The 26,438-nt window shown below is 42.3% G+C and overlaps 1 protein-coding gene across 2 annotated transcripts in view; it reads right to left on the reverse strand.

Annotated features, from left to right (window-relative positions):
- The window catches only part of ESYT2 (extended synaptotagmin 2), a 96,340-nt gene that overhangs the window by 21,649 nt on the left and 48,253 nt on the right, over nucleotides 1-26,438 (reverse strand). For both annotated transcript variants that reach the window (XM_070729428.1, XM_070729427.1), the window contains exons 7-13: nucleotides 21,202-21,257; nucleotides 12,243-12,363; nucleotides 7,987-8,163; nucleotides 6,180-6,262; nucleotides 5,476-5,524; nucleotides 3,622-3,711; nucleotides 2,626-2,721 (exon numbers count right to left, since the gene is read on the reverse strand). In XM_070729428.1, the coding sequence (XP_070585529.1) occupies nucleotides 2,626-2,721; nucleotides 3,622-3,711; nucleotides 5,476-5,524; nucleotides 6,180-6,262; nucleotides 7,987-8,163; nucleotides 12,243-12,363; nucleotides 21,202-21,257 (672 nt within the window). The remainder of the gene's footprint in view (nucleotides 1-2,625; nucleotides 2,722-3,621; nucleotides 3,712-5,475; nucleotides 5,525-6,179; nucleotides 6,263-7,986; nucleotides 8,164-12,242; nucleotides 12,364-21,201; nucleotides 21,258-26,438) is intronic.

A 26,438-nucleotide genomic window follows, 5' to 3' on the forward strand; every position in this document is an offset into this window, starting at 1 on the left:
TTCGGGAGGCCGCCAAGAAGCCCCACTGCCCGGCTGTCACCTTTGCAGAAGAGCCGCGGAGCTGTCGGCCGGTGGGGAGGCTCAAACGGAGGTGGGGAATCCCTGTAGGGAATTCCATGGGCGGAGCTTTGACCTCACGGAGACGTCCTTCCTGGAGTCCACGTTTCATTACAAAACTTCATAACGACCATTAATCCTTGCCTAATGTTTTGTCTTCAAATTAATAAACTTCATTAGGAGTTACCTTCCTGAAGGCTAGATAAGAAAGGAAAATGTATGCTTTGCTAGAAACTTCATCTCCTTGGGTTTATTTGGGGACCATTCATTATTGATATTAAAAGACATACCATGATTTACAGTCTAAATATATGGAATTTTCCATGAAGCATTCCAATTATACATATTTGGGTTTTCGCTCTGTACAGAAATGAAAAATCTGTACAACTGGGACAGTGTGTGTGGGCACATTTTATTTTTACAAAGTGAAAGGTGTTTCCACAGCTATTCTGGGAACTGCTATTTAGGGATAGTAAACAGATCTTTTAATTATAAGCTTGCAAGCATATGTGGGAAAGCATTCACACCAACCCTGTTCAAACATTTATGTACAGTGAACCCTCGAGTTTCGCGTCCTCAAGGATCGCGAAAGGGCTATTTCGCTAGTTTTCAACCCGGAAGTAAACTCCACCATCTGCGCATGCGTGCCCTTCCACGCATGCGTAGATGGTGGAGTTTCCCCGCCGGGCAGAGGCTTCCCTGGGTCTTCCCCCTCTTGCCCCGGTAAGACCCCAGCGGCGGTGGGCTGGAGCGCGAGCTTGGGGCAGCCTAGCTCCACTTCCCAGCTGGGAAGCGGAGCCGGCAACAGCGTGGGTGGGCGGGCGGCGCGCGCGAGCTTGGGGCAGCCTGGCTTCGCTTCCCAGCTGGGAAGCGGAGCCGGCAACAGCGTGGGCGGGCGGGTGGCGCGCGCGAGCTTGGGGCAGCCTGGCTTCGCTTCCCAGCTGGGAAGCGGAGCCGGCAACAGCGTGGGCGGGCGGGCGGCGCGCGCGAGCTTGGGGCAGCCTGGCTTCGCTTCCCAGCTGGGAAGCGGACGGCGGGCGGCGCGCGCGAGCTTGGGGCAGCCTGGCTTCGCTTCCCAGCTGGGAAGCGGAGCCGGCAACAGCGTGGGCGGGCGGGCGGCGCGCGCGAGCTTGGGGCAGCCTGGCTTCGCTTCCCAGCTGGGAAGCGGAGCCGGCAACAGCGTGGGCGGGCGGGCGGCGCGCGCGGGCTTGGGGCAGCCTGGCTTCGCTTCCCAGCTGGGAAGCGGAGCCGGCAACAGCGTGGGCGGGCGGGCGGCGCGCGCGCGAGCTTGGGGCAGCCTGGCTTCGCTTCCCAGCTGGGAAGCGGACGGCGGGCGGCGCGCGCGAGCTTGGGGCAGCCTGGCTTCGCTTCCCAGCTGGGAAGCGGAGCCGGCAACAGCGTGGGCGGGCGGGCGGCGCGCGCGAGCTTGGGGCAGCCTGGCTTCGCTTCCCAGCTGGGAAGCGGAGCCGGCAACGCGCGCGCGCTTGGGGAAACCCCAGATCCGCTCCCCAGCTGGGGAGCAGCCCCAGCAACGCGCGCGCGCTTGGGGCAGCCTAGCTTTGCTTCCCAGCTGGGAAGCGGAGCCGGCAACGCGCGCGCGCTTGGGGAAACCCCAGATCCGCTCCCCAGCTGGGGAGCAGCCCCAGCAACGCGCGCGAGCTTGGGGCAGCCTAGCTTTGCTTCCCAGCTGGGAAGCGGAGCCGGCAACGCGCGCGCGCTTGGGGAAACCCCAGATCCGCTCCCCAGCTGGGAAGCGGCCCCAGCAACTCGCGCGCGCTTGGGGAAACCCCAGATCCGCTCCCCAGCTGGGGAGCGGCCCCAGCAACGCGCGCGCGCTCCCCAGCAACGCGCTGCGGCGGTGGAAGTAAAAACACCATCTGCACATGCGCAGATGGTGTTTTTACTTCCGCACCGCTACTTCGCGAAAAATCGATCATCGCTTGGGGTCCTGGAACGGAACCCTCGCGATGATCGAGGGTTCACTGTATATGAAAAATAGTCTAGAATAGGGAAAAAAAGTCATTTTCATTAGCAATTCACAACATCAGAAGCTGGCTTTCAGTTATCTCTATTGATTTTCTACAATGAAGGATGATTTTTTTTTTCTTGCTCAGATCATAATATACTGTTTGCATTTTAAATATTTTACCATAAATAAGATTCCATTCACAGAAAAAAGGACACCATTTGAAAGCAAATATGCACTTACATGTCCTATAGCTCTGGATTTAGAAGTGTATTCCTTCATTTGAATCTGGAATTGACCAACTATCTATTTTTTCTTTTCAGAAAGTGTCCACAAAATCGTAAGATTGGCACATTAATAAATGCTGTAAATTTATTGCAAATCAAAATGGCATTGTTTCATAAACGTGATTAGATTATTGATTCTGCAAAAATAAATTCAGCCGCAAAGTATGTTTGTCATAAAAAATTATCAATGTAATGGAATGCATGAGGAAAAGTAATTAAACATAACGTGATTAGTGAGGCAAAGTGGCACAGCAGTGTGTGACCGAAGAAAATTAGGAATCACTCAAGAGAAGATTCATTATCACCAATACTTACTGGCAGATTTCTTGCTGAATCCAAATAAAGAATAAGCAAAGCTGATGAAATCCCATCGTCAGTTTGATCTTTATCAGCTCTAATGCTTTTTAGCACCTAAAAACATAAAAGTATTATAAAAACTTTAGTTTTGTGCTTCATCTGTAACTAAAAAGAACGCAAATTATAAAATGCAAGCTAGAAAATAAAAGTGTAATCATACATAATTTTAAAATTATTACTATATCTCGTCAAAGGACAAGATAGTAAAATATTTTAGTTATTTTCAAACATAGCTGGTTATGACCTATAAAGCCCTTCATGGTACCGGACCAGATTATCTCAGGGACCGCCTTCTGCTGCACAAATCCCAGCAACCAGTTAGGTCCCACAGAGTGGGCCTTCTCCGGGTCCCGTCTACTAAACAATGTCGTTTGGCGGGACCCAGGGGAAGAGCCTTCTCTGTGGTGGCCCCGGCCCTCTGGAACCAACTCCCCCCAGAGATTAGAATTGCCCCCACCCTCCTCGCCTTTTGTAAGCTTCTTAAAACCCACCTCTGCCGTCAGGCATGGGGGAATTGAGATTCTTTCCCCCTTAGGCCTTTACAATTTATGCATGGTATGTTTTGTATGTATGTTTGGTTTTATAGTAAGGGTTTTTAATTGTTTTACTATTGGATTGTCACATGTTGTTAGCCACCCTGAGTCCACGGAGAGGGGCGGCATACAAATCCAATAAATAAATAAATAAAATAAATAAATAAACAAGCTAGATTTGAATAAAATTCCTTACACAGAGAGGAATTATCAAAGAGCTGATCTATTCCCTGGCTTCTTATTTTGACACAGTCTGCCACTTGTTACCCAGAGGTGAACAGCAACATTTCCCAAGAAACCCTTTATTTTTAACTTGCTAAGAGAATTTAGGATTTTTGTGACTAAATAAATCTTCTATGCTCTTCTAGAAATAGAGCGTATCTAAATGTATGTGGACAACCAAAAGAGTAAACAAATATACCTGGTCAAGATTTTCAACAGTAGACTTCAATGTGAGCCATTCAAGTTTTAAGTGCAATTTTCCTTTGGAGACTTCATCCAGAGGAAACCACTGTAAGGAAAGTCCATAAAGTATAGTAAGGACCAAAGCCATTTGCTGCAAAATTTACCAACATTACATACAAATTCCTGGGCGAAGCCAACTAAGGACACTTCATATGAAAACAGCTAAAGGCATTGTAACTGACCGAATAAGATCATTTTATCAAACAGGCAAGAATTATACTGATTCCTGTATTTCACCCAAAAAACTATAGTAAAATTATTTCATAATGAAATATATGCAATACTTTTTAGAATTAAGCATTTGAAAATTTGGCTTAGGACACCTCAAAGCACATTTCACAGGAACTTTTACAGCTGTTTGCAGCATCCTGCAATCATATGACCAGGTTTATGGTTGTTTTGCCAAAAACTGGCTCTTATTTCTGGTGTTTGCCAAAATCATGTCCACAGCAAACCATTGGTTTGCTTAACCAGAGCATTTGTAGTGCCGTGGTGGCGCAGTGGCTAGAATGCAGTATTGCAGGCTAATTCAGCTCACTGCCCAGAGTTCGATTCCCACCAGGTTCAAGGTCAGGGGTGTCAAACTCGATTTAATTGATGGCTGCATCAGGATTGTGTTTGACCTAGGAGGGGCATGACCAGGGTGGTTATGCGTATGGCCAGCTCGACATCACTCATGTCAAGGGTATCTGTGATGGCCCAGTGAGGCTGGGGGGGGATCCATTGTCTCCAACGGAAGAAAGTAAGACCAGGGAGAGTACCAAACCCTTGTCCTCCAGAGGAGCCTTGCTGTCTGCTGGTGGACTAAAGCCAAGGCAGGGTCTTCCTTCCTTCCTTCCTTCCTTCCTTCCCTTTCCTTCTTTTTTCCTTTCTTGCCTTCTCATCTTTCCTTCTTTTTTTTGTCTTTCCTCTTTCCCTTTCTCCTTTCCTTGTCCCTTCTTGATGCTCAATCACAAAAGGGGAAGCATTTCTCCTGTGTTTTGTTTTGAGTTTGTTTTGCTAATCCTCTGCCACGGGAAACTGAGCCTGGGGGGGGGGGGAGGCTTCTGAACCCCTTTATCTGCCCTGTTTTTGGCCTGGATGGTCTCCTGAAGGCTTCTGCCAGCAAAAATGGAGCCTGGGGGAATGCTTATTTTTAATGACAGGGGGCTGCAGGAGGCTGTTCAGGCCAAAAATAGGGCCTGGAAGGGCTGCACACTTCATTTCCACTGGCAGAGGCACTATAGGCCGGTCCTTCGCCATTCCCACAGCTGCCCCATGGGCCACAAACATCCTGCAGGCTGGATCTGGACCGTGGGCCTTCAGTTTGACACCCCTGCTCAAGGTTGAATCCATCCTTCTGAAGTTAGTAAAACGAGTACCCAGACTGTTGGGGGCAATATGTTGACTCTGTAAACCACTTAGAGAGGGCTATAAAGCACTGTAAGTCTAAATGCTACTGTTATTTCTATTTGTTGAATGACCATGGATTCATTTAACAACAGCAGAGATTAGATTAATATCCATGGCAAAAAGGTAATAAAATCAAGGTGGTTTCATGGCTAACCCTTTTTATGACTGTCATGTCTTATAACCATAATGGACAGGCTCCTTGCCATAGGACGAGGACTGCTTGTATTCCACTCCTATGGATTTTGCCTTCAATTTCACTTGTTAACACAAATGTTAAATCAAACTAAGAAAATCTATTCAAGGAAACCTGAGGCCTTTACTGAAATTGTAATCCAGATCCAATATATGATTACGCACTGCAGATATACTGTGTTAACCTTCCTTGTCACTGTCCTCCAGAGGCTGAATAAAGATTTACCTCATCTATGTGACGTTCCTTTTCAACTTCAATTAAGTCTATCGTCAGGCTAAAAAAACACAATGCAATGCATTAGACGACCATTATCTGAACTACAGAACCTAAAGCTGGAATTTTGTAGCAGCAAAACGGTGAATATACTAGAAAAAAAACTGAAAAGGCAATTCTGAACAAAAAAAAAAAAAGAGTACCGTATATGGGATTGAGGTATGAAATAAATCTTATCTTATTTTAAGAATAAGATGGTAGGATCTGCTGCAGAAAACTTTAGGTCTTTGAAGCAGAACAAGATGTTAGGAGGGAGGGAGAAGAGAAGCAAGGATAAACAGTTTTCTGGTTGTCTATTCCTTATGTAGTAAAGGCCAAATGTACTATATATTCAAATGAAAAAGAAACTGTGCATTAATTAGAGCTGTGAATTATTATTTCTACTACAATCAATATTGCTTTGCTTTCTTTTCATATGTTATCTTTTAAAAATGTTTCTACCAAAAGTATTAGTAACTTTTTGAAGGCACATAATTTTGCGTACACCCAGGCAAAAATAAAAAAATACACTGAAAATATATTTGTCTGTTAGCTTCTTTCTGACTCTTAGAGCTTACCTTTACTCTTTCATTTATTGACTGATCTGGACAGTAGGATTCCAGGGTAGGATTTTATTTTATTTTTTTAAAAAGGCATGCAAATGGCTTGATATTTACCTTCCCAGAAAGTCATCCTTGTCTGGATCCTCATCAAAGAGTTCAATCTCCAAATCTTGTCCTGGATGTTCATAGACTAAGGCCTGGAAATATAACAAACAAGATAGCCAGTTCAGCCTAAATGTATGACTTAGATTACAAGGTTTTTAAATTAGATAAAAAAGAGAGAGAGGCGGCATACAACTCCAATAAATAAATAAATAAATTTAACGCATTGTCAAATATACGATGTTTTTTTCCCAAGTGATTAAAAATTTAAGAAACCTCTTTCCTCTGTGAGCCCAGGGCAACACACCTGGGTTTTTATCCTCATCTTTATCTTATAAAATTGTAAAGGTAGATTGGATTACTCATTCTATCTCAGCCCAAAATCATTCAATAAGGTAAATGACTAAGCAGAATCTTTAATCCGAGTCTCTCTTGTCTCAGTCTAGTATTATTCACTACACTATTCACTCCAAATCATACATTTAGTGGCATTTCCAGATTTTATGGTCTAAAAATTAGTAGCGGGTTTAAATTTATTTTACTGCCGGGTCCGTAGGCATGGCAAGGGAAGGATACTGTAAAATCTCCATTCCCTCCCCATTCCAGGGGAAGGATACTTTCAAAATCCCAATTTTCTCTCAATCAGCTGGGACTCGGGAAGCAGAGAATAGGTGGGGGTGGGGGTGGTCAAAGGTGGTATTTATTCTGAACTATTTAAAATTTCTTTAAAGAAAATAAAGTTTATTAATTAACAAAGGGTAAATGGGGGGAGGGGGAGGGGAAGGGGGGGTACATAGATTCAAAAAGGGTAAGGGTATTTATTACATGATAATATATTTCAGAATATATGTAACAAAATGTAACAAAAATTCAATATTCACATTTGTATCTTATTACTATCAATAATTCATCTTATCATGTTAATTAAAACCTATAAGAATAATAAATGTTAGTAAGAATAGTGGAAGACGTATTTGCTGAAAGGTAAGTAGAAAAATAAGATTAGAATTATATTAAATATTTAGCAAAAGAAAAGTATAAGGAGTAAGAAGAAAGTTAAATAAATGGGGAAGGGTAAAGGGGAAATCTGCGTAAATAGAAGTTATCAGGAGATACGACAAGGTATATTGATATATTATTGGGTGTATCAGTAATATATCAGTAATGAAAAAAAAGAGTGAATAAAGAAAAGAAAATATATTTATATCTATGTAGTAAGTATTGAAAAAGAAAAAAGGTATAGCTTGATTAATCTGAGATAAAATGAATGATTAAATTGTGAAATTATAGTGAAAATCGTTGTTTGAGTTTAAAAAACAGGTAAAAAGAGTAATGTTGTTGGAATCATTTTCTGGTCGAAATTTTTATTTATTTATTTTTTTATTTAGTTATTTATTTTAAGTGTCGGTATTGAAATTGTTTTAATAATCAATGGGATTTTGAGTTCAAAACGTTGAAAGATAAGATAAATTTATTGGTTTATAAAATAAAATTTTGCTAAAAACCTGCTGAAACCTACCTCTAGTATAGATCTAATATGAAATTGCAACTTGCTAATAAATCACAATTGAGGAAGTCAGAGACAAGGCGAGAAAGAAAGAATAAAAGTGAACCCCAAGGCTCACTTTTGTACTAAACATAGACTGGCATTTTATCTGAACTGTTCTACTGAAGTGCAACATCAATTTTTCTCCGACAGTTAAAAAAAAAAAGCATTCAAGATCACCGTATTTGTAATAGAATTATATGATATCAGTCTTGAAAGTTCTAAACGCTAAAACACATTTTTCAAAACGAATACCAGGCAGTAGTTTCATACCTCATAAACTTCATTCCACTTTGGATTAAGATTCTCTTTGATAACTTTGCTTCGGAAAATTTGATTCCCCAGTTGAGTGATTCCGTAAGGGTCAGACTTTCCCTTAACAAGTCCCTTTAAGTAAGTATCTTTTCCCTCAAGATCCTGAGCTTCAAGGAAGTGTATTCTTAGCACACCCTGAGAGAAGAGGCAAGAAAAGTTGACTATCGTACAACACTCAGCAGTATAAGGTATCATCCCCATAACCGAATGTTTATATCCTAATGAATTCTCTAAATTGGAAATTAAATTGGTTCTTTAAATTCTTTATTACAGAGACTAGCCACAGCAGTAGTAAATTGATTTTTTAAAATTATTTTGGAGACTAAACATAGTAGACTATGAATTGTTAAACCTATGAAGGTAGTGAGAACTTAAAATAAATAAAGGCTTACTTCCTAATTGTGTCTTTGCACTTTTTATAAAGATGTACAGTAAGCAACAGTAGGGGTGTGTGTGGGTATATGTGTGTGTGTGTGTGTGTGTGTATGTGTGTGTGTGAAGCATCAAGATACAGCAGTGGAACTAAAGCTCTCTCCTACTCTTTGTACACATGTGTGACATCAACACATGCACTTTTTAAAACATGGGGTTTTAATTACAAAATTGCAATATTTTACTTTTTTGATGCCCCCTTGCCCACCTTTGCCTCATGGACATTGCTGAGGCTAGGATAAAGAAGAAAAAAAGTCACAGAAATAGGTTGTCATTAATTTTATGTTTTTTACACACAACTGCCATTATTTTAATAATAGTAGAAAATGAGTTCGGAGGGAACCCCTAGTATACATATACAGTGATCGCTCGATTTTCGCGGGTTCAAACTTCGCGAAACGGCTATACCACGGTTTTTCAAAAAATATTAATTAAAAAATACTCCGCGGTTTTTTTTCTATACCACGGTTTTTCCCACCCGATGACGTCATACGTCATCACCAAGAGTCACTTCTCTCTCTCTTTCTCTTTCTTTCCTGTCATTCTCTGTTTCAATCATTTTCTCATTTCTCTTTTTTTTCCTTTTTCTATCATTTTTTCCTCTCTCTTTACCTTCCACTCTCCCCCCTCTTGCTCTCTCTCTCTTTCTCCCTCTCCCTCTCTGTGAGAACGCCTGCCCCCACCTCTCCTGCAGCCCCCTCGCTGATAGCTGGGACGAAAGTGCTCTCAGCTAAGGGACTGTGAGAGGGGCGAGGCAGACATTCTCAAAGCGCTCAGAGCGGCTACCGCCGAATGAGGAGGATGAGAAGCCGTAGCCGCCAGCGCTGCTGCAGGAGGACCCGTGTCCAAAGAAAGCTGGTGAGAGGGGTGGATCGGGCGGGCGGGCGGTAGCGGCGAGGGGGCCGGAGGCGCTGGGGCAGCCGACATTCAAAGCAATCTTTGCCGGCCTCCGCACTTTCGTCGCTCCCTGCCCTAATTTCAAGCCCGGCTCCTTGCGCTGCCTTGAAAAAGGGTGCGTGGGGGTAGTTTTTGGCTGTCCATAGCCTAAAATGGTGTTTTTACTTCCGCACCGCTACTTCACGGAAAATTGACTTTCGCGGGAGGTCTTGGAACGTAACCCCCGCAAAAATCGAGGGAACACTGTACTGTATATTCATATTCAATTATTTTTTCTATGTAATTTTGTATAAAATTCTCCTTGATTATCATTTGGGGCATAAATTGCTACTATCAGTATTTTCTTAAAATTCATTATTATTTCAACCATTAATACTCTTCCTTTTAAGTCTTCATATACAGTGGTACCTCGGTACTCGAACGCTTTGGTTCTCGTACATTTCAGATACCGAACAAAATTTTCGCCAAAAATTTGCTTTGGTATCTGAACAAAAATTCGGATACCGAACAGCCACAGAAAATTTTGTTTATTATCCAAAATGCTACAAGATCTGAGGGGACGGGGTGAGACGGAATGGGAGTCGGAATCCGACACGCCCATCCTGGCCGCCCACTAAACAGCCTCCCAGTCTCTAGTCTAAGCGCTCCAAGCTGTAGGAAGGGTGGGGGCGGCTGCAATACCGACAGTTTCGGGGGGGCCTCCTTTCCTCAGTGGTTCGTCTTGTTCCCTTTAAGCAGCTACACCAACTTTCTCCTTCCCGACAGCGGCTTTCCTTCGAGCAGCAGCAGCGCCGGGAACGTCAGCGGCTTCCCTTTCTCATGTGACATTCCCGGCGCTGCTGCTGCTTGAAAGAAAGCCGCCGCCACCATCGCCGGGAAGGAGAAAGTTGGTGTAGCTGCTTAAAGGGAACCACTGAGGAAAGGAGGCCCCCGAAGCTGCTGGTATTGCAGCTGCCCCCACCCTTCCTATAGGTTGGAGCAGAAAGGTATAGAAAGGGTAGGGGCGGCTGCAATACCAGCAGTTTTGGGGGGCTCCTTTCCTCAGTGGTTCGTCTTCCCTTTAAGCAGCTACACAAACTTTCTCCTTCCCGACAGCGGTGGCGGCTTTCCTTCGAGCAGCAGCAGCGCCGGGAATGTCAGCGGCTTCTCTTTCTCATGTGACGTTCCCGGTACTGCTGCTGCTCGAAGGAAAGCCGCTGCCGCCGTCGGGAAGGAGAAAGTTGGTGTAGCTGCTTAAAGGGAAGAAGACGAACCACTGAGGAAAGGAGGCCCCCCCCCGAAACTGCCGGTATTGCAGCTGCCCCCACTCTTCCTACAGCTTGGAGTGTTTAGACCTCAGATCTTTATCCCATAGGAAATAAAGGAAATAGGGGCTGGAAACCAATTAAACCAATTTCCATTATTTCCTATGGGATAAATTAATTCGGTACTCGACCAAATCGGTTCTCGACCACACTTCTGGAACAAATTGTGGTCGAGAACCGAGGTACCACTGTATTATTTCCGATTGTATTTCTCGTTTAGTATATAAAACCCATCCTCTTTTGGATCGATCTGCTAATGATGTATATATATTTCCAAATTTCTCATATTCTAGGTATTTTCTACGTTGTTTTTTAATATGTACTTCTTGTAAACATATAATCTCAAATTTTGAGCAGCGGGTTGAACCCGATAACCCTGGAGGTCCCTTCCAACTCTATGATTCTATGATTCTATTGTTTTAATTTTTCTAATTTATTTATTATCCTTCTTCTTTTTACCACCAAATTTAGTCCAATTACGTTTAGTGAAATTATTTTTGTCTCTTCTTCCATCTGTTTTCATTTATTTAATTGGCTAGTTTTTGTTCCTTACATTCTTTTGGTCAAGTTCCTTCTCTTATTGCTCTTTCCTCCCATTCTTGTAGCTCTATTATTTGTCTTTTTTCTTTTCCTTTATCTCCTTACTCTTCTCCTTTCCTTCTTTAGTGGATTTCAAATCTTCTAAGAACTCAATATATTGATAATAAAATGACTCGGCTTTATCCAAATTAGCCAGTCTATGCAATACAGTGGTACCTCTACTTATGAACTTAATTCATTTCATGACCAGATTCTTAAGGAGAAAAGTTTGTAAGAAGAAACAATTTTCCCCATAGGAATCAATGTAAAAGCAAATAACGTGTGCGATTGGAGAAACCACCGGGAGGGTGGAGGCCCTGTTTCCTCCCAAGAGATTCCTAGAGAGGCCCCACGGAGGCTTCTCCCCGCCTTTTCGGCCCTGTTTCCTCCCAGGAGATTCCTAAAGAGGCCCCACGGAGGCTTCTCCCTGCCTTTTCCGGTTACAGTTTTCGAGGCTCGGGTTTATAAGTGGAAAATGGTCCTTGAGAAGAGGCAAAAAAATCTTAACATTCGGTTCTTATCTAGAAAAGTTCATAAATAGAGGCGTTCTTAGGTAGAGGTACCACTGTTTTGGGAAATGAGTTCGGGGGGGGGGGGCACAACAATTTCTAGATGTATCTGAAAGCTCAACTACAGAGACCAATAAAACCATGTCACTTCTATGGAGTTTCTTTCATGTTACCATGAAAATCTCTGGATGGAGGGGTGCCACTGGAATTAGCATTTCTTAAATTAGCTGGAGGAATCTGCCCAATAGGTTACAACCCGTGTTGTCCAGACAATATCCCAATGACGCAGAGAGAAAAGAGGCTTTCTGCCGTTTTGAAATTTAATGGTCTAATAGTAGCTTAAAAGTGACATTGAAAGAATTCAGAAATGTATTATTTGTTCAATATCTAGATTTTAAGCTCTTTTATAGCCATTATTGTCAGAGATTTTTCTGCAAACACTTTGATAAATATTTTGTTATGTCAAAATACAGTATGATGTTAAAAACCTTACCTTTGGTATGGGGAACCGCAACTGAGCAATCTCCACTTCACTGACAAAAGGAACAGTGATTCGATTTGGAAGCACTAGATAATTAGATATTATATCCAGTATTATAGTGTCAGATAATCCACTAAATGAAAAAAAAATCAATGAAGTTATTTTAAGGTTAGCATTAATTACACATGCTGCCATTATCAAAACAATTACATGCAAGCTGCACTTGAACGTAGCAGGGCAAAGAAATAAATATACAAATTGAAATTATCTATTTCAGTCTTCCACTCAATCTGATTTCTATAAAATAAATTGTTTCAACTCCTACCTTCAAAACAATGCTATAGAGCACTGCACACCAAGACAACTAGACACAAGGACAGTTTTCTCCTGAACGCCATCACTCAGCTAAACAAATAATTCCTTCAACACTGTCAAACTATTCATAAGTCTGCACTACTATTAATCTTCTCATCATTCCCATCACCCATCTCCTCTCACAAATGACTGTATGACTGTAACTTGTTGCTTGTATCCTTACAATTTATATTAATATTTGTACCCTATTAAGTGTTGTACCTCATGATTCTTGGCAAATGTATCTTTTCTTTTATTTACACTGAGAGCATATGCACCAAAGACAAATTCCTTGCATGTCCAATCACACTTGGCCAATAAATAATTCTACTCTACTCTATTCTACTCTATTCGCGGGGCAAAGTGTCAAACCATCAAATATATTCATTCTTTAATACATTTTCATCTTCCATTTCACAAACTAGGTACACAATTTGCAAACTTTACAACAAGCCTATGTATGAAAACATTATCATCACCTTTTACAGACTTCTGCGATTTAGTTTACCGTATATGGTATTCAATGTTGTATAAAAAAGGCTATGGATTGTCTCCATTATTTAGGAAAATAACAGCAAACAACCGGCCTATTATTTATTTATTTATTTATTATTTGGATTTGTATGCCGCCCCTCTCCGAAAACTCGGGGCGGCTCACAAGTGAAAAGACAATCCAATACATAATCCAATTTAATTAAAATATTATAAATTTAAGAAAAACCCCTATACTAACATACACACACACAAGCATACCATATATAAATTCAACGTGCCCAGGGGAAGATGTTTAGTTTCCCCATGCCTGACGGCAAAGGTGGGTTTTGAGGAGTTTACGGAAGGCAGGAAGAGTAGGGGCAGTTCTGATCTCCGGGGGGAGTTGGTTCCAGAGAGTCGGTGCCGCCACAGAGAAGGCTCTCCCCCTGGGGCCCGCCAACCGACATTGTTTAGTTGACGGGACCCGGAGGAGGCCCACTCTGTGGGACCTAATCGGTCGCTGGGATTCGTGCGACAGAAGGCGGTCTCGGAGATATTCTGGTCCAGTGCCATGAAGGGCTTTAAAGGTCATAACCAACACTATTAAATTGAATAATATGGGTAAGGAATAGTGCAACCCATCTCCTTTCAGTGCAGAACGTTTTCAGGAGAGAAAGAAATTTTTGCAGAGTCCTATTCCCTTTAAGCAATGATGCTGACTTTGATGGTTTGCCTTTACAAATGATCCAGAAATAGAAATAAGCCCAAAGCATGTCAGAATTTCATCAATACCTTTGATCACCACAAGATGGAAGCAGCAGTTTAGAATAAGACAGATGGCCTTATTATATCTGTATAAACCTTATTCTTCCTTCCTGCATTACCTTTCATCATAATATATGATCTACTGATTAGTTCAAAAAGGTTCCTTATTCTGCATTTTTTGTTTCTTACAGTGCAGATAGATGAAGCAGTGTTAGTTTAATATTCATCATATATAAAAGCTATGGTTTTGTTTTTAAGAGGCAAGCAAAGTAGTAAATAAAATAGGCTGTCAGTTTGACGGCTTTATTGTTTGCCTGCCTGGCTGGAAATCCTATCAATTGGCTCCCTTAGGACTAACATCTTGTTTCCAACAAATATTATGAAGTTAAATTAATTACGGCAAATATTATTAAATTAATTTAAAAATTAAACGTGGGCTAATCTTAATGACATTTATTTATTTATTACATTTCTATATTGTTCTGTCTGGGTTCCCCCAGACGTCAACATCAACTAAAAAGAGTAGCCAGACACGCTGGTAAAAAGCAAAGTCATTTTATATCTTTGAAAACAAACACAGATAACAAAAACTGTTGTTACAAACTGGAATGCTGTGAAGCTTCACAGAAGAGTCACGACGCCCAGACAATACAACAGGCTTCTTGCTGGCACACACACCACTGTAGATAATAAAACCCACGCCTCCCCCAAGTTTTCAGCCTTCAAGGCCACAAGCCAGAATCAGAGACGCCAAAGATCGAAGCAAGGTCACAGGACTCCCAAAAGATAACTCTCCACAATACAGGAAGGGCGGGCCTGCCTTTTCAACCTTTCTGAGGAGAACCACACCCAAACCCAGCTGTTGCCTATTAGGGATGGAAATACCTGGCTAATTGTCCCCTTTGTTGTGCTGCCTTTCTCTGCCTCATATCTATGATGGCTTGTGCGTTCTCATCTAATGACTCCAGGCTACTCGCTGGGGAGAGCTCCCCCCCGGGGGTCTCAGGCTGTTCTCCCTCCTCCTCGTCCTGACATTCCTCTTCCCCATCTGCCTGGTCCTCCTCCTCCTGTTCCTCGTCCTCCCCCTCTGAGCATGGAGCCGGCAGAGTTCCAGCCGTTCCCTGAGGAGCCTCAGGCTGAATCACAACACATATGCATGCACGTATTTATTTATTACATCTCCCCTGCACAAGATGACTCTGGACAGCTTACATATTATAAAAACAAATGAAAAATAACTAAAAGATTAAAAACAGGCATTAAAATTGTTATTTAAAAATGTGCTTAAAAATAAATATTACAAAGTTAATTGTGGAAAATACTATAAAGTTAAATTAACATAAATGTAATATAAAATTATATTAATACATGAGCATGCAACTATGTTTATTTCCCCCCATCACCTTTTTGGGGAAAAGGCATTGGGGAGAGAAATAAGAATGTAATGAAGTGTCTCCAGATGACGAATTAGAAACAATGAAGTGAATCCATTAATTCTAATTACGATATCTTTTTATAGAGTTGGTATGAAGCATGAAGACTGAGTCATCTCCTTCCCTGCCAATAAATACTATCCACAGACTTCTGTTGTCCTGTGTCAAGCCAGGAAGGAAAAACAATTAAAAAAGGCTAGGAAAAACACAAGCCTTCCAGTATTTATCCAACCTAATATGTTGGCTGTAAAGAAGTGGATTGTAGAAAGCAGGCTGTGTCTATGAGCAGATGTACATCAGGTATAGTATAAAAGAGAGACTAATTAACAACAGGGAATGGGAACAGATGACAGAAAATAGCCAATACTGCACTGGTGAATCCAACTCTGTTTCTGGAGCTCTCCTTGATTTTCAAGATATATGTTTACAGCAAAATCCCAGTTTAAGAAAACAATCCTCTGAGCTGACTGGTATCGGATCAGCTCAAAGAGCAGCAAGTTATCATGGGATTTAAGTTGTTTACACGAAAGGCAGCTAGTTTGTTTAATTGTAAAACATGCCTGCAGTCTGCCCTTAGTCACTATCAAGCAGCTCCTAAACTAATGCATACTGACAAATTTTTAAACAATATCTGGTACTCACATCAGAGCAGCTGTCAACAATGAAGACTAATTAAACTTAGTTGTGGTCAAATAAACCCACCCACCCACCCACAAAAATGTTGGTTTTGATATTTTTCTCATATAAACCACTGAAATGAAATATATAAACTTGCTGAAATGATCTATCTGCCTTTGAAGCAGGGGTGGGCTGCTAGCCAGAGTGCTAAATTGGGCTCGCCGCGGCGGCTCATGAGTGCTTGCGGGGCCAGCGCGATTTTGCTTCTGCAAAATTGCGCACGGAGCCGCAGATGCACCCGTGTTTTAGCGAAGTATTTTTGCTTCCGCGCACGCTGAAACACGGTGGCACCTGCGGCTCCATGCCCAATTTTGCTATCTCCACAGGTGCAGAAGCAAAATCGCGCTGGCCCCGCAAGCACTCATGAGCCGCCACGGCGAGCCCAATTTAGCGTTCTGGCTGGAGCCCACCCCTGCTTTGAAGTAAAACATTTCTGGATGGATCCAGAAGGAAAGCTCCACAAGGCCTGGTTACTTGTGGGTGAATTAAATTTAATTAATAAATAAAAATATTTATGCCCCCCCTCCTCCACAACAGGAAAAGCTTTAGGTTAACACATGCTACTTCTAGCTGCCACAACTCATGGGATTAAGCTAGCTACCAGAAGCAGGGCAATTCTGTACTCAGTCTAACATTGCTAGATCATCAACAGGTGCTTTGGATGCTACAAACTCAATTGCTATTTCAAAAGAGGCCAGTGGCCAAGCAAGAGGTCATAGCAGACATTTTTTACTGTAAGGGTGATGAAGAGGGACAGTATGTAATTATGAAGACAATTGTGCAGATGCTTACATCTCTATTAAGGGTACATCAAATAATGTCAGCCACTGTTTTTTTATTTCATCAGCTACGGTTGGCCGATTGCAGCTTTGCTGATTGATTGTTTCATTTCTTGCTCAGTCTATCAGTGGGATGACAAGGATCCTGCACAGGGAATGCATTTGGAACCTTTCCAGGTTTTAGATTTCTGACTACGGTATGTAAGTATCCATGATTCAGCTCCATATAATAGCAGTAGTGGGTTATCAGTGAACGAAATGGTCAAGGTTTAGTTTATATAGTTAGGTTAGGCAACTGATGTTTAAACAAAATGTTGTAACCTGTCGGCTTCCGGCCCCTCAGATTACATGAAGAAGCAGCGTTGGAGTAAGGCAACCTGAGAGCTCCAAGGGGGAAGAGGGAATGGAGCTGTCAGAGAGAGAGGGAGGTGGAGCCTGGGCCATCTCACAGCCCTCAGATGGAGAGTCAACAGACACCAGCTCTGGAGTCTGCGGAGAGGGGCGGCATAAAAATCCAATCAATCAATCAATCAATCAATAAATAAATAAATAAATAAATAAATGTGGCTGATGAGGAAGAGTAGGAAGAACTGGGCTTGGTGCCTGATGCGCGGATGCTCAGAAGGAAGAGGAGAGCAGTGGAAATCTGTGAGCCGATCCTTGGGACAGAAGAGCCACTGTGGCTAGCGAAACCTTACCTTACCTCTAAGGATAGATGTGGCAGACAACTATTCCTCTCCCTACCAGACAGACTTGTTAACCTGCTGTGTGAGAGAGACTTTTTGCCAGGGATTTATTTATTTATTCATTCAATTTTTATGCCGCCCTTCTCCTTAGACTCAGGGCGGCTTACAACATGTTAGCAATAGCACTTTTAAACAGAGCCAGCCTATTGCCCCCACAATCCGGGTCCTCATTTTACCCTCCTCGGAAGGATGGAAAGCTGAGTCAACCTTGAATGCTGGCACTCCCAATAAAGCAGTGTTTCTCAACTTAGATTTAATTGGATTTGTATGCCGCTCCTCTCCGGGGACTTATTTTCTGTTACGCCACCCATCCTAGGAAGAAGTAAACATTTCACGCCTCCCCCCCCCAAACCCCCCCCCCTCTCTGTTGGGATGATTGTTTGCAATATTTGGCACATTTTTGCTGAAAAAACTCAAGCGGCTTATCAGTTGTGATTGGGGTGTAATGTGTTTAAGTGACGCCGTAATTTATTTGGCTTCATGCTGTCCGCTGCCAACATTTTTAGATATAGTAACCATACCAGTCTCTCCTTGTCTCCCACTGTAGCCAAGCGCTACATATGCTTCATCTTATTCCCTTGTCTTAGCTTTTGGAAGACTTACGTTTGTCTCATTAGGTCCCTCTCTCTCCTCCTTTCTTTTCATCCCTGTTAAATATATTTCCACGGTGTTTCTCTTGAAGGTTTGTTATATGCACTTCATATCTCCTACTTTTGTTAGGTGCAAAAAACCCCTTCTCCTTGCGGCAAATAAAGCATGTTTCCCGGGGTCATGTGCCCCCCCCACATCGCTCCGCAACCCTCGGGGGGGGGGCACCCCACTATTTGAGAAACATTGCAATAAAGGAACAGTTTACTGATTACAGCAGATTTGTCATGTTTGGGGAGCAGAGTGAAAACACAAAAAGCTGCTGGGACAGTATCAATTTGGTTCTTCACTTCAGCTGTTAAGCCATTTTCTCCCTGTAATATGAGGTTATAACCTTTGAATTCTTGTACTTTCCTAATTTGCACTCCATTTAAATCTATAACTGCTGGTGAGCAATCAGTGGAAAGTACTTTTATCTTTTAGATTGATAGTGCTCCGTGGAAAGGACTGCTGAAAGAATTACAGATAAGATCAAATGGTTCCTGCGGCACACTTAAGAGACCACATCAAAACTTGACTGTCAGAGGATTTCCCAGTCTGCATAAGAGTATGTCAAAGATATGTCCTATCTCACTACTATTCAGTATGGATAGTCCTCAACTTACAACCATGACCTGAATTTGTATTGCTAAGCAAGGCTGTTTGTTACACAAGTCGCATCAAGTTTATGCCCTTTTTGGACAAGATTAAATGAATCACTCTAGCTGTTAAGTGAAGCACTTGGTCCTTAAGCAAATCTAGCTTCATGATTGACTTTGCTAGTTGGAAAGTCTGGCAGGTAAGATTGCACATGATGAACATATGGCCTCTGGATGCTGTAACCATCATAAATATATTTTTTAAAATATAAAACGCACCTTCCCCTTAAGGGGGCTGAAAATTTGGGTGTGTCTTATACTCAGAATGTAGGTTTTTTTAGAAGCTTTCCCCCCAGCCCTAACGAGGTGGTAACGATTTTCCCACTTGCAGGATTTTTTCATTGCTACCCCAAAGTTTTTTTCTATCCCTAAGTCTTTGCAGGATTGTTTTCGTTGCTATTCCCTCTGAAAAAAAAAGGTTTTTTTCAACTCTAACCAGGGGGTAAAATGATGTGCTGACTAAGGACACTAGACTAAGGATGCTAGCCAGAGGAATACATGTTAATTGTTGCTACAAATTTATGAAGCTTAACTTCTGGTTTGTTTGTTTGTTTGTTTTTACTAGTATAGTGTCAATGGTCAGATAAAAACAGAAAATGAAGCTGAAATATTTCAAATTAATTAAATATCTGCAATATGTCACAACATACTAAACACAGTTGATTTTGTTAAGGTATGTGGAAATGTACACATCAATTATATAGAATGGTTTCATCACTTAACCTCAAATATTTTCCACTTCGGGTCTAAAAATCGTTTGACTGCAGTGCAAGCTGGAATGACTTACTGTCTTTCTTTGAACGCATGACCCAACTAGAACTTGACAGCTAGAATGAAAATAGCTTTTCATGCATAAAAACATGTTGTTTTCTTCTGAATGTTACAGTATTAAAGATGACAGCAGAGGCCGATTCATCCAGAAAACTGAACAGTATAGAGATCTAATTTTGTTACTGATAATTATATAAGCCTTTTCCCAATAAATATTTTTCAACAGACTAAAACTAAAATTCAATTTATCCATTAGTCTGCAGCTTGTAAAATGACTTAATAAATTAAAAATGCCATTCACAATCCTATACAAATAGTCCTCAACATACAAGTTTGTTTACTGATCATTAAAAGTTACAATGGAAAAAAGGTGACTTACAACCGTTGTAGCATTCTCCAGTCACCTGATCAAAATTCAGACCCTTGGCAACTGACTCATATTAAGACATTCATATAAACCCCTTTTGCAACCTTCTAATAAACAAAGTCGATGAGGAAACCAGATTCAATTAACTAATATAACAACTGCAGTAGTTCACGTAACAACTGTGGCAAGAAAAAGTGTACGATGGAGCACAACTCACTTAAACATTTCATTTAACAACAGAAATGTTAGACTTTATTGTGGTTGTAAGTTGTAAACTGGATTTTAACTAACAAATAAACGCCCATAAGTTTGTAAAAGATTTAAAGGGTTAAAGGGTTAAAAGCCTGCAAAATGCACCGTTTAACCCTTTTACAAACTGCTGGGCTTATATTTGTGTTCCAAGTTAAAATCCATGGAGATTCTCAGTCATCCAGATCATAGTTGTTCCAAAGGTGCTTTTTCAAGAAACAACTAGACTTTCTGGTTTTTCTTTGAAGATGTTTCAGCTCAGAACTGAAGAAGCTTTTTGGATGAGAAGCGAAATGTCTTTGAAGAGAAACAGAAAGTCCAATTGCCTCTTGAGAAAACACCTTTGGGTTAAAATTAGATGCTGTACAGTGGTACCTTGACATATGAGTCTAATTCGTTCCAAACCCGAGCTCGTATATCGATCAACTCGCATCTCGAACGAATGCCTTTAGACTTTGTTTTTCGTGCCGAGATAACTGGAAGCAAGAAATTCTTGCGCCACCTAGTGGAAGCTCGGCTCATATCCCGAATTTGAGCTCGGGTGTCGAACAGAAATTTTGCTCGCGTCTCAGCTCGTAACTTGTAATACTCGCATGTGGAGCAGCTCGTATCTAGAGGTACTACTGTACTCATCTGACATCATGTGCCAAGTGTTGGTATTATTCTCACTCCCAACTCAAACACAACTTCTACACTTCCAGTGGTATCACAGGACAACGTTATATAGCCCTCAAAAGTTGGAATGCTAGATTGTGGCGAGAGTGTAAGGGAGGCATAGCAACTTTTCCTACTGACTTTCCAGAAACTGGCAGATAAAGCTGAAAACAGTAACAAAATAACACTGTAAGTGCAAGCCAATTGTCCAGGACCTAAATCACATGACTGTGGGGATTTTGGGACTGCCTGGGGACTGGTCATAACCACCATTTGTTCTGCTGCTACATCATTGTAACTTTGAATGATTGCTGATGGAAGACATTCATGTAACGTTTTGCAAAAATCTGACAAACACACATGCATACAAAATTGTACATATCTATAGAAATGAATTCATTCAATTTCAGCTTACTTGAGTCCTGGAATATCCAGAAGATTGGTCAGTCCTGTCCAATTAATTTCTAAAAGCTGGAAAGATATAAAAATGATATTAAAATGTTGCTTAGAGCAGGATATACTGATGGTCAGAAGAATTTCAGCTAAAATTCTAAAACTGTGAAAACCACTAACTGTAGAACCAAAAAATCTGGATCATACATTTAATGCAGAAAATACAGTATCTCACAGATCAAGTACAAAAAGTTACATACTTAAAAGGTAGATTTTAATCTAGTCTGCTAATTGATCAGTTTTTGATGTACAGAGAATATTTATATGCCTTAAAATAGGCATATGTTGTCATATGCAATTATATGCAATTCTACAAGTAATCTAAAATCATATAGGCCAGATGTAATTTGATGCCTTCAATCTGTCTTTTGAGTTATTTATGCCTGTATCTAGACATTACTCTTTTTCAGTAGGCCTATTTAGTATTTTGAAAAAATATCTTGCGAAATAGCTTGCGAAATAGCTGCGGAAAGGGCCTTCCTATTAACATAACAGCTATCATGGGAGATACATCCAATTAAAAAGAACTAAGGAACAAATGGTTACAATCATTCCTAAGGGATATTCTCTACTTCTCGTTTATCCTTGTCTTTGTTCTGAACAAGGTGGATATACTTGCAATAAATAGACATAAACACACATAGGCACATAGTATAACAACTCAGCATTTTTATGTACTAAGAATATGAGATGTATCAGAGACCCAGAGGCAGTGTTGACAAGGAAGAACTGTTGATGGCTAGCACTCTGGCTTATGACATGCCAGCTAGCTTTTTTATTTTTAATTAAAAGAGCTTTTTGAATGTAAACAGATGGCGTACGTTAGGTCCCAATGGGAATATCAGTGGTTCCACTGGAAAAATCAGTGAATCCACTGGATCTATACAAATTTTACCAATAACTTGCAAAGTTTAAACTGTTTTTACAATAAAGGCTGTTCATTATACCTTCAAATTAGCCCAAGCTTGGAAGAGAATTTGCAGTTTGCAAAAAGCAAGTTTATTCACCAGTATGAACTAAATATAGAATTGTCAACATGTAGTAGCTTAAATAGAACACAGATATGTGCAGTTTGATTGAAATCTTTAGTGTGGTTATAACAAAAATGTAATGTTTGTTTTCTAAATTACTTTGTGTATGCTAAGGATAATTTAATAAGCATCTAATATTCATAACATCTTCTATTATTTTACCACGACTGATTTTTAAAATAAGAAATACAAGGCAAAAAAATGCCTGACAAAAACTGTGGCTCACAAACCACAGAAGACATAAGGAAATTCGTTAGACAAGTATGTTCAGAAGTATTAATTCAGACAGTGCTACCATATATAGTCATCACAGCCAGCAACAGACACTGACTAGAGAGTGCACTGAATTATTGCCAAATGTTACTTTGGCCTGGAAAATATGAGGAGAAACATTACTAGATGCCAACTAACCCAACATTTCTCCCTCTGGACAAAATAGCGTTTTTCTCTCTTGCTGTAACCACTGATGATCCAAACGATAGAAAATGGCTATAATAAAATGGCTGCTTGTAGCTCCAGAGGAAGGATATGTAAGAATTCTATTCTATAAAATATTTTAGATTACTGTATTATTTTACTGGAAATTATAAACATTTGTTTCATTTTAATTGTACTACAGTATACTGAAAAACCTTTGGACTGTGATCCTGGAAAACTATAATATTAATATGGGAGCTGCTGTTAAATATTCTGGCTGCAGACAATACAGCTGCCTTAACACATATGAAGCTTACTCAGTATGATACCCTGTTTCCCTGATAGTAAGACACCCCCGATTGTAAGACGTATCGGGGGTTTCAGGGGGGTCGGCTAATATAAGCCGTACCCCGAAAGTAAGACATATGTCTTACTTTCAGGGAAACACGGGGGTATTGCCGGGAGGGAGCCCGATGACGTCGCTTCCAAGCTCCCCGCGCGCCCCTCGCCTTCGCCTCGCCGCGGCGCCACCGCCTCTTCCCCTGCCGAGGCTCGGCTGCAAGCGGTCAGCGAGGCCGACCGGCTCCGAGGCGAGCGGCCGGAGCTGCGCCCTCCTTCGCCCGCCTCCTTTCCGGCAGGCAGGTGGGGCTGCCCAACTGCGCAGAGCGGCTCCTCCCCTCCAGACACACGCTTCCCCGACACGCGTCTGCGGCTCCATGCGTGCCCTTCTGGACTCTGGGGAGATGCCTTCGGGAACGCGACCCTTTCAATTTTTTTCCAATGTAAGACATACCCCGAAAGTAAGACGTAGTGGGGCTTTTGGGGGTAAAAAGAAAGTAAGACACTGTCTTACTTTCGGGGAAACACGGTAGTTGTCTAAAATATATTTTTAACAGAATTCTGGTTTATTATTACTGAGTAAACATTTTAATCTATATTTTAAGCCTTTACATTGCCTTAAGCACAGATTTCAACTTGTCAGTGCTGTAATAAGCACACATCAAAAATAATTTGCAAATCCTGGATTACAAATTACCAAGAGAGATATATGCCATATTTGTAGCTTTGGGCGCAGTACCGCAGTTGATGATTGAAAGAGGAACCAAGGACTTGTCAATTATCAACAGTTCTTCAGTCTTTCAATGTCATCACTGGCTACAGCAAACCTCCCTCCCTCGTAGAAGGAGAATCAAAAATTGGCAGATGATCTAAATGTGTTCTACTTTCAACTATTGTTACTCCCTCCATCTCAGATACCTAGGCCTCCTAAGCTTGACTCTACCCCTCTGAGCCCTCCACCTCTGGTGATCTCAGAAAATGATGTGCAAAGGTTATTTCACAAACAAAAGGGTGGAAAAGCACCAGTACCAGACAGGGGAACTACCTCTTGCTCAAGAGTCTGATCAACTGGCCCCCATCTTCCTTCTTACTTAAAAAACTCCATCACCCAAGAGACCTTAAAAAACTCTATCACCCAAGAGACCCTGCATTCAAGGTTGCAGACCCTTGGCATATAAATATGTTCTCCCTATTGTAGTTGAATGACTACAGACCAGTGGCTCTGACATCCATAATTCTGAAAACCTTTGAACGATTAGTGCTGGCCCAGCTGAACGCCATCAAGGATCTTCTGCTACACTCCTAACAAATTCCCTACAGTGCAAATAGGTTGGCAGCTGATGCGGTCAACATAGTTCTGCACAATCTTATACCATCTTGAATCCCTTGGAAAGACCGTTGAACTTACCTGAACGGTCTTCTCGATGCACTGCAAGGAGAGTCCAAGATGGGTATTCTTCAGTCTGATTGGTAGGGACTGAGTTTTAATTTAAATATTAATCACTAGGCAGGCACCGCCTCCCCCTTAGCCCTCCAGTCTAAAATAAAGCGAAGGAGCAGTAAAGCAAAAACCATTTATTAAACAATATCAAACTGTAACCTTGAACCGTAACCAGAAACCACACCCCCACGGGAACCCTGGTCCCAGAATCGGGAGGGTTTGGACTCTCCTTGCAGTGCATCGAGAAGACCGTTCAGGTAAGTTCAACGGTCTTTCTCCAATGCACTTGCAAGGAGAGTCCAAGATGGGATATGCCCAAGTTATAATCACAGGGAGGGACAGGACTGGACCAGGGGTTCCGAGTAGGAACAGACCCCTTGTAGTACCCTCCTCCCAAATGCTGCTTCCGCCGAAGCAAACGAGTCAATTCGATAGTGTTTGATGAAAGTGGACGGAGCTGCCCACGTGGCCGCCCTACATATGTCCTCCAAGGAAGCTTGGGTTCTCCAGGCCGATGAAGTAGCCGCACTTCGAGTTGAATGTCCAGTTATCCCCGGTGGAACTGGGGAGCCTTTGGTCCTATATGCCTCTGAAATACATTCCCTTAACCATCGGCTGATAGTCTGAGAGGACACCTTGGTGCCCATGGTTCTAGTGGAAAAGGACACAAACAGGCCTTCTGACCGTCTAATAGGCTGAGTCCTCCTAACATAAATTTTTAGGACTCGCCTCACGTCCAGTTTATGCCACCTCAATTCAGAGGGGTGAGTCCCATGAGAACAGAAGTCAGGGAGTACTATATCTTGAGCCCTATGAAAGGATGTGTTTACCTTCGGAATAAACGCCGGATCCAGTCTAAGAACTACTCTGTTTGGCTCAAAACGGCAAAGGTCTGGTCTTGTGGACAAAGCGGCTATCTCAGAGACCCTTCTGGCTGAAGTGATAGCAACCAAGAAGGCTGCTTTAAAGGTCAGTAGCCGTAACGAAATCTGACGTATGGGTTCAAACGGAGGACCTGTCAATGCATGTAACACCAAGGGCAGGTCCCAGGAAGGAAAGCGATGAACCGTTGGTGGCTTAAGATTGGCCGCTCCTTTCAAGAAGTCCCTGATCCAGGGATGTCTGGTAAGGGAACGGTAACTATCTGTTGAGATGATGGTGGCCAGAGCGGCGACATGACGGCGTAATGTATTTGGGGCAAGGCCCTTCTCCAGGCCCGCCTGCAGAAAAGTTAGAACAACAAGCGGAGAGGCCGTCTGAGGATCTATCCCCTGCTGTTCACAAAACTTGTAGAAAGCAGCCCAAGTGGTCTGATAAATCCTCCTGGTAGAGGGTCTGCGGGCTGCTTGAATAGTGGCAATGACCGTGTCTGGCAATGCTTGGCGTTTTAGATGTTCCCGCTCAAGTGCCACACGGTCAGTTGCCACCACTGTGGCTCCGGATGAGATAAGGACCCCTGGGTCAGGGAGATCTGTCGGTCCGGGATCCTCCAGCTGGGTGCCGTCGAAAGTTGCACTAGGTCCGCGAACCAGGTGCGGCGAGGCCAATACGGGGCTATCAGTAGCACCTCTGCTCTCTCCTCCAGGATCTTCCGTATCACCCTGGGGAGAATTGATAGAGGCGGGAATGCATATAGAAGGCCCCAAGGCCATTGAAGAGTTAGGGCGTCCACTCCTTCTGCCCCAGGGGATGGGTATCGAGCGAAGAAGCGAGGAAGCTGGGTGTTGAGGCTGGTGGCAAACAAGTCCATCACCGGATCTCCGAATCTCCTCACCACTTCCTGGAAGATCTTGGGATCCAGCCGCCATTCGCCCGGGTCGAGTGTCTGACGGCTGAGCCAGTCCGCCCACACATTCTCCACTCCCGAGATGTGTTCCGCTGACAGAGAGGCCAAGTTTTCCTCTGCCCATCTGAGAAGTGATGTTGCTTCCTTCATCAGTCTCCTTGACCGTGTGCCCCCTTGTCTGTTGA

Source organism: Erythrolamprus reginae, chromosome Z, assembly GCF_031021105.1.
Source record: "Erythrolamprus reginae isolate rEryReg1 chromosome Z, rEryReg1.hap1, whole genome shotgun sequence".
Classification (NCBI taxonomy): Eukaryota; Metazoa; Chordata; class Lepidosauria; order Squamata; family Dipsadidae; genus Erythrolamprus; species Erythrolamprus reginae.